Source organism: Thrips palmi, unplaced genomic scaffold (assembly GCF_012932325.1).
Source record: "Thrips palmi isolate BJ-2018 unplaced genomic scaffold, TpBJ-2018v1 HiC_scaffold_15, whole genome shotgun sequence".
Classification (NCBI taxonomy): Eukaryota; Metazoa; Arthropoda; class Insecta; order Thysanoptera; family Thripidae; genus Thrips; species Thrips palmi.
The window spans coordinates 10,353,017-10,361,253 of NW_023144624.1; the positions used below are offsets into that span (position 1 = coordinate 10,353,017).

Sequence of the window (8,237 nt, forward strand, 5' to 3'; positions counted from 1 at the left end):
AGCCTCGAAACTCGAAAGCCTCGAAAGGCGCCTAGCCTCCAAACTTTGGCCTAGAGAGGATAGAGCGGCTGGAGAGGCTAGAGTGGCTAGAGAAGCTAGAGAGGCTAGAGTAGCTAGAGAAGCTAGAGAGGTTAGAACGGCTAGAGAGGCGCACTGCCCCACACCGGCGGCAGCGTCGCGGCGCCTTCTGCAAATATTTGCTCCTCATCCTCCGCGCTCCGCCCTCTCCGCCATTCATAAAGAGTCTTCTCCCCTTTTTCCGCGGTTCGAACACACCGCGCTCTCCGAGCACCACGCCGAGCACCTCGCCGAGTGCACCTCACCGCCCGTTTGGCAATGTGTGTGAGTGTGTGTGTATCTGGCTGGTTCATTCGGCCTTTGCGGCCCCCGGGCCCGCGGCCTGTAGTCGGAATCCGAACAGCGCTCCGTCGCCCTTCCTCTCTCGCAACGCAGAGGGACGCCTCTCGAGTGCGAGGGAGACGGAGCAGCGAACGAACTGTTTGGAGGCGGCCTCATGCTGGCCCGCGGCCCGCCCGCCCGCGGCCTGCCGCCCCGATCGCGACTCAATTAGCGAAGGCAACAAAAGGCCGCGGCACGTAACGAGCCAGCGGACGGACGGACGGACGGACGGACAGGCGGACGGACGCGCCGACAGACAGAAAAAAACGCCGAATGCTCGTCCCACTTCCCACTGACTTACTGGCTTGTTCTCAGGGCCTGGCCAAGATGAGGCACTCTCTCCACTGCAGGTGACGGTATCGGCCGCCACTGCACCAAGGCGACGATGACGGCAGCCCCCTGACCTACCCCACCGCACAAGGAGCGGCCCCAGGTCTCTCCCTCGCGCTCACGGGGCGCTCCGTACCGGTGCGAGAAAGATACCCGCACTGTGCGGAGGCCTAACAGCGCTGATGATGACGATTTTTATTAGTATGATGATTATGATGACGGTTGTGGTGGTGATGATGATGATGATGATGATGATGATGATGACTTAAAGTCGCGGACAGCAGCCAGTGCGTCAGTGCACTTCCACTCACCTTCATAATCATGTAGTCCAGCCAGGGGACAGAGGACAGGATCACACCGACCAGCAGTGTGAACAGTCCGAGCGAGATGGTGCACAGGCGACCTGCAGGGCAGAGAAGGACAACCAATCAGAGCGGGTAAACAAGGATCGAATAAGGAACTAGTCGACATTAGACGCGACTGGTAAACTCTTTGCGATAAAAGGACGTTTTGTGTTTTTTACATAATTCGAGAACCCCTGATTTTCTGGTTTCGCTAGCCTAGCGTAACGAGGAAAAGACGAAAAATGAAAGGTAAACGTGAATCTCCGGAAATGAAAACATGAACCGCGAGTGACAGACAGGCCGCGTTTATTTTTTCTTCTCTATTTCGAGAATCGGCTCGCGGGCATGCACCACCGCGGTGACGGCTTACGTAAGGCTAATCTGCCCGTCTAGACGCGTCTCGAGGGCTGTCCGGGGCCCGTCTTCGCGGTGCCCCCAGCCTGCCCCCAGCCTGCCCCCAGCCAGCCTGCCCCCAGCGGCCTCTGCCTCTCTCGCACTCGAGGAGCGTGGAGCGTTGCGTACTGCTGAGAGAGAGAGAGAGACAGTGCCACGAAGCGCTGCAGTGTCTGCAGTGTGTCTACAGATGCAATCAGGCGCCGTCATGCACCCTGTCTCGAAGTCCCGAACCGAGTCTCAGACCGCCGAGCAAAACAAGCCGCCTTTTGGATGGATTTCAACGTTGTTTCCTTGTCACGCTGATACCTCACGCAGGTCACATGGACTAGGCGGGCGGACGCACGGTCCACTGGGAGCACGCGCGCGCGCACACACACACACACATACACACACACGCCGACACTCGTAGGGGCGCGCGTGTGGCTTGGCGCCAATAAATTCAGTTTGCCGTCGGCATGCCGTCGGCACGTTTCTTCGCTTCCTGCAGAGCAATGTGAAAACCTCTGCGAGGAAACTTACCTTACAGCGCACACACACACAGACACACACACACACGCTCACACCAGGGCAAAACGCGCAGCGTAACAAGGTGGGGCTAACACGGCCAGTGGCGACAAGGAGATTCAGGAAACATTCTTATGAGATTGTATACGCCGCGCGTACTGTGGGTGGAGGGGGTGGGGGAGCGAACCGGGAACGGTTCATTTCGCCAGTCCGGCAGGCCGGCAGGCTCGCCTGGCTAGATTAACGACAACACGCTCACGCCGCCGCGCGCCGCCGCGACTAGAGACCAGCGAGTAGTGGTCCCATCAGGAACGAACAAAAGCGGCTGCTTCTCGTTCACCTTCATGACGCCAGGGCGTGCCTGCCAGGTTCCCGCAGAGATGGGCCTTTCCCCGGCGTGGGGTGCGGCCGGCGGCGCGGGGCGCGGGTTCGCGTCCCACCGGCCCGCGTTCGCGTTCACGTTCGCGTTCGCCTTGTATCGGTGTTTTCGTGTTTCGGTGCCGGGGTTATGAGAGAGCCCGGCGCCCGCCCACGCATGCTCCAGATCTGGACCGGGTTTGGTCCCACCGGAATAACCAGTTCCCCATCGGTGTGCTGGCCGTCCTCCCTTCCTGGGGAAGGATTGCCAAATCGCCCCGGCCGGCGTGTTCGGCGTGTTCACTCTGCGCGCGTCACGGCCTCCGCGGCCAGACACGCTTGCAGGCCAGACGCGCCGCCCCGCCGCTCCGCCGCCGTCGTGCACTGCGTCACTGCGTCGCTGCGTCGCAGAGCAGGGCCACTCGCCGGGTGGCCTATGCGGGCGCTGGTGGGCGCTGCGCTGGCTCCGCAACCCGGCCGGCGTAGCCCGGTGCGGGCGCGGGGTCAGGTCCGTCAGTGCCTCGCCACCGCGGCCACTGGCAGCCCGACGAGGACGGGGAGCGGCCACTGCAGCAGCCTCCACGCCGCACCCAACAGGTGGCCCGGCCTAGCCGGCCTAACCTTCCCCAACGCGCATCCGGTTCGGATATGGCCGCGGCCTTCGGTGCCTTCGGGGCCTTCAGTGCCTTCGAGGCCTTCGGGTGGAGGCATCTGATGAGCCACACCTAGATCGACAGCCCCCTCCCTGGCACTGCCACTGCCCTGACCGGGCCGATCGGACCGATCGCGATCTGCGCAGGCGATACGGAAACCAGGTGCTGCTCGCTGAATGCGTTTCTGGCCCGCGTGCCGCTCGGCTCCGAACGAGTGCTTTCGTCGCTCTGTCTCTCTCACGCGCGTGGGGCCGGGCGGCGCCCCGTTGAGGTGCGAGAGAGACTGCACAGCGACGGAGCAACGAAAGCACGGCAGGAGGCGGGGCCGGGCGGGGCCGCGGGGCGCCCCGGGTGCCACAGTGCCTCGGCGGCGTAACACCTGCCCGAGGCGCTCGCCGTGATCGTGCCCTTCACCTAGGAGCCGCGGAGCCGCGGAGCAGTGCGCACATTGCGCAACTTTCTCACGAGTCACGGACTCGGAGGATGGCTTGGCGCTCGTCTGTCGCCTGCTGTCGCGCGCTTCGGGGGCGGCGACTGCGTGCGTGCGTGCGTGCGTGCGTGCGTGCGTGCGTGCGTGCGGCAGCGGAACCGTTCAGTCGCTCTGTCTCTGTCGCACCCTTATGGAGATCCCCATGAGTGCGACGGAGACGGAGGAGGCAAAACGACTCTTCTGAACCGCGCGGCAGAGCACCGCGGCGTGGGCAGGACGAGGAAGAGCCCGTTTAACCACGTACTCGTCGCGTACCGCGTACCGGGTGTTTCAGGCACGACGGCACGGCGGCACGACACTGTTGCAGGGACAAGATGAGCGACCTGCCGGCGCGCGCGGCCTTTCCTGCGCTTGCGACTTTGCGATTAAAGAGCCCGCGGAGTGCCCGCTACACTGTAGACTGAGCGGGAGGTCTCTCTCGCACTAAAGGGACGCTCCGTGCCTGTGCGAGAGAGATAGACCGACGGCCACACTGTGCGGAATCAGTCTACTGGGAGCAGGCTCGGACTGGCCCCCAAAAGGCCCCAGCGGATAAGACCGCAAAAGGCCCCCCTCGAGGCCCCCGATCATCATTGTTTTTACCCTGCATGACCAACTTTGTGAGGCTACCGCTCCCAAACTAGTTGTGGTCAATAGCTTTCCCGATACAGGGCATGAAAGAGTAGGGTCTTAAGAATACTAGGGTGTCGAGGGAAGCCTTTTACGGCAACTACATTGGACACAGTGGCCACCCAAAGTCAGCAAAATCAGCAAATTTCCGAGATGCGACCACTTTTTGACCAACTTGGTCGGAAAATCGTTGCGGTCAAAGCCAAAATCGTTGTGGTCAACGTCTTCCCGATACAGGGCCTGAAAGAGTAGGGTCTTAAGAATACTAGATCGTCGAGGTAGGCCGTTGGCCGCAACTAGATCGGATGCAGTGGCCGCCCAAAATCAGCGAAAACGGCTACTTTCGGAGATTCAGTCACTCTTTGACCAACTTTGTGACGTTACTGGTCCCAAACCCGGAGGCTCCGGCAGATTTTTCTGCCTGTCTGCCCTGGCCAGCCCGAGCCTGACTGGGAGCGCTCAGGGCGACCGGGCGACGACCGTCTCCACGTGTCCGGCTGCCGGTGCCACGGTGTCACAGAAGACTGTGAGCCTCGTTTCGTTTCGTTTCGTCCCCTGTAATTTGCAAAGTGTCGCGCCGAATTCGCCGGAGAGCTGTGATTACAAGCGCGGTCCTCGGTCCGGGAGGTGACCGGCCCGCCGCGCGCGTGCCCCGCGCCGTGCACTATTTCGTCGGTGGTCACCAGCGCCTTCCGACAACCTAGGCGGAAAAGAACTGCCTGGCGTTTGCGTCATTTCGGAAAATGTTTGCCTTCCTTTATTGAACTCTACATGACGCGGCGGCGCGCGGCGCGCTCGCTGACGTTCCGAAGTCCCTGCGTCCCGACGTCGGTTGTTGGCCGTCGGCTTCTAGGCGAGTCGCGCCCGGAAAGGAAGTGCCCGATGAGGGGTTGTGTTGACTGGCTGGCGCCTCCCCGCCAACCGCCATGTCATCGGGGCAACAAGTGCGCCACCTGCCGCGCGCTTCCGAACGGTCGCCGCGTCGCCCTGTCTCTCTCACACTCCAGCCGGACGCGCCGTGAGTGCGCCGAAGACAGAGCGACCAGGCGACTCTTCGGACGCGGCCTACCGCTCCACGACGGCTGCGCAGCGCGGCGCGGCGCTAGTTCTCGTGAAATGGGTCGGAAAATATTGGCACAGGGTCCTAGGCACGTTTGCCGTTCGCACGAAAGGAGACTCACTAAACACTCGCGAGGCGCGGAGCGCGGAGGCGGCGCCTGTTGCACTTCACATGGTTTATGCACATTCCTGCGCGCCTCGCCGCGTGCATCACATTGTGCATCACATTGTGCACCACATTGTGCATCACACTGTGCATCACACTGTGCACGCTCTGTAGCCCTAACGCACGCCGCGTCAACACGGCGCACTATCACTACAGAGCGTGATATTCATTCGCTCTTGTCACTCCCGGTCCTAAGCCGGGGCCTGGGCATGCGCCTCGGCCGGGGCCCCGCAGCACAGTATGCTCGAAGACCGCTGGAGGCGGCCAAAACTCTAGACGCGTTTTGAGCTCCGGGGTAGCGAAAAAGGACTCGAACCGAACGACGTGTGACTCCAACATTGGATTCCTAGTCGTTGTGAGAGCAATCCATTGGCGGGGTCACACGTTCAGTTGGAGTCCCATTTAGCGCCTCTGAAGCTCCAAAAGCCTGTAGAATTTTGGCCACCTTCGGCGGTCTTCTGGCCCACTGTGAGCAGTGGACCTCGTTGGTGACGAGGCGCAGCCGCCTCATTGGTTCGTTTCTTAATTTGTGAGAAGTTCTTAATGACCGACTAGTTGGCGAGGAGGTGACCCCGGTACGACGACTCCCTCCGCGGCAAGGATACGCTCGGGGAGGGGGAGGGGAGGGAGGGGGGGGAGGGGGAGGGAGGGGAGGGGGGGGAGGGGAGGGAGGGGAGGGGAGGGGGAGGTCAGCGAGCTGCTGGTCAGCGTGATCACACGCGGACACGCACGCTCACGCACGCACGGACGTCATACACAGACGTTCAAACACACATGCGCGAACGCACACACACAGACACACACACACGCAGACAAGACAGACTGACGCTCACGCACACGCGGGCTGACTGGCGTGTCTGAAACAGCCCCGAAACGAAACATGCCGGCTCACCGGATTCGGCGAGGCTGTAGGACCAACCTGCACTTTGGACCAGGCCTTGTGGTATGGAAGCGCCGCGCCACGCCACGCCTCGCCACGCCACGCCTCGCCACGCCTCGCTACGCCACGCCTCGCCACGCCACGCCTCGCCACGCCACGCCTCGCCACGCCACGCCTCGCCACGCCACGCCTCGCCACGCCTCGCCACGCCTCGCCACGCCACGCCTCGCCACGCCACGCCTCGCCACGCCTCGCTACGCCACGCTACGCCACCGCCCCGCAAGCGGTCCGTCCGTCGATCCGGGCGACGGTGAGGTCATGAACTCGACCGGCTCCCCCCAGCAGCGTACCAACGCCACGCACGAGTGGTACAATTTATGGCTTTCGATAACTTATGCGATTGTTGCTGACATTTGTTTTTCAAGACGCGAATCTCCCATCTCTCCCCCCTCGTACTGGACGCGCAGAGTTTGGGTGCGGGCCTTTCTCAAATTGCCCGTACCGCAGCTTGTCCGAGACTTGTTCCCCGGGGCGGTCCCGCTGCCCTGGCCTCAGCCTCGCCGCTTCGCCTCGCGGTGCACCCCATCGAGTCAGAGGCCGCCGGGCCGGGCCGGTGGCCGCGTGGCCGGCCGCCCGGTCGGGGCGCGACAACACACAGTAGTGCCTGCCGCCCATGCCGTCCACGAGGAAGCCGGCGGCCGGCCAGCGGGTCCTGATTTATTCTAATAGGCATCCAATCAGGACGCGAGGACGCGAGGGCGTGAGTCAGGCCGCTGTGTTAACCGTGCCACTTTTTTGGGGGTCCCTCTCCAAGGCCGCCGCCTGGCCGCGCGCTGCGCCGCGCCTGGCTGGCCCACTGCCTGGAGGCTGCCTGGAGCAGACGGCGGGCGCGCCGCACCAAGCGTCGGCCGCGTCGGCCACGCGTGTCTGTTTCGGAAGCGCGGCGTGTTCGCCTCTGAGCCGATTTGAGGCAGGTTAGATCACCTTTCGTGGAAAGTAAGGGAGCAGACACAAAACGGAGAGAAAAACGGCGCGCCGACCGTCGCAACAACGGAGTTGATAGACTCTGCTGGAAACGGGTTTCCACCTCTTTCGCCAGCCTTGGGAAGGCGCGATGCCGTTTCCGTGCCGGGCAGATGAGCCTACGCGCGACGCTATGGCGACGGCGACGGCGAAGGAGGGGATTGAACGAATGGACGTGTTTGTGAACAGGGAAGGGGGAGGGGAGGGGGATTGAACGAATAGACGTGTTTGTGAACGGCGTCGGCCGCGATCGAGTCCTCCTACCTAACCTTGGGCAACTTCGTGCCGCGGCATTTAAATAATTAAGTCTCCAGTGTACGCTAACGTGTTAGTGTGGGTCACGCCGACCGACGCCGACCCAGGGACGGCCCGCGGCCGCGAGGCTGTGACCTGCGCCAGCCTGTGCCAGCCAGTGCCTTATCGCCTCACTCGGTCGGGCCTTGGCCCGCCTTGGCCTCGAACGTCGCGGACGCGGAGAATGAAAACAAAGGTACTCACCGCAGCTGATCTTCTTCTGCTGGCTGACGAGCATGTTGAGCGGCGTGCCGCCCGCCGCCATGCCGAACAGCCCCCGCTGCGTCCGCTGCCCCCGCGGCGCGCCCCGCTGGCCGGCGCGGCTGGAGCCCCAGGCCCCGGCCAGCGCCCCCGTGAGCGCGCCCACCCCAGCCATGCGGCTCGCGCCCCGGAGGTAGTCCCCGTGGACCCCCATCGCGTGGACCACGTGGGCCGCCTGGCCACTACGCCCGGCAGGCCGGCCGGCTGGCCGCTGCGGGCCGCACTGCGGATGGTCAGGCCCTCGCGCCCCGCGCGCCCCGTGCGCCCCTCACGCCCCCGCCTCGTGCATGGTGCCTCGCAGCCCCCGGCGCGGCGCGCCCCGCGCGGCAGTCCTGCAACAGAAGAAAGAAAGGAAGATCGTCAGTACGGTGGCCAACAGTCGAGCCAACAGTTGATCACAGCATGGAGGGTCGGCGGTAAACGAAATTCCGAATTGCGAATCACCCAAACGTTCAATTTTTCGCTTTCAAAA

General features: G+C 63.2%; 1 protein-coding gene across 1 annotated transcript in view; it reads right to left on the minus strand.

Moving 5' to 3' along the window:
* LOC117641582 (scavenger receptor class B member 1-like) overlaps positions 1 to 7,919 on the minus strand; it is a 28,786-nt gene extending 20,867 nt beyond the window's left edge. The window contains exons 1-2 of the mRNA XM_034379046.1: positions 7,709 to 7,919; positions 1,041 to 1,132 (exon numbers count right to left, since the gene is read on the minus strand). Coding sequence (XP_034234937.1) covers positions 1,041 to 1,132; positions 7,709 to 7,919 — 303 coding nt within the window. The remainder of the gene's footprint in view (positions 1 to 1,040; positions 1,133 to 7,708) is intronic.
* Positions 7,920 to 8,237: the final 318 nt, after the last annotated feature.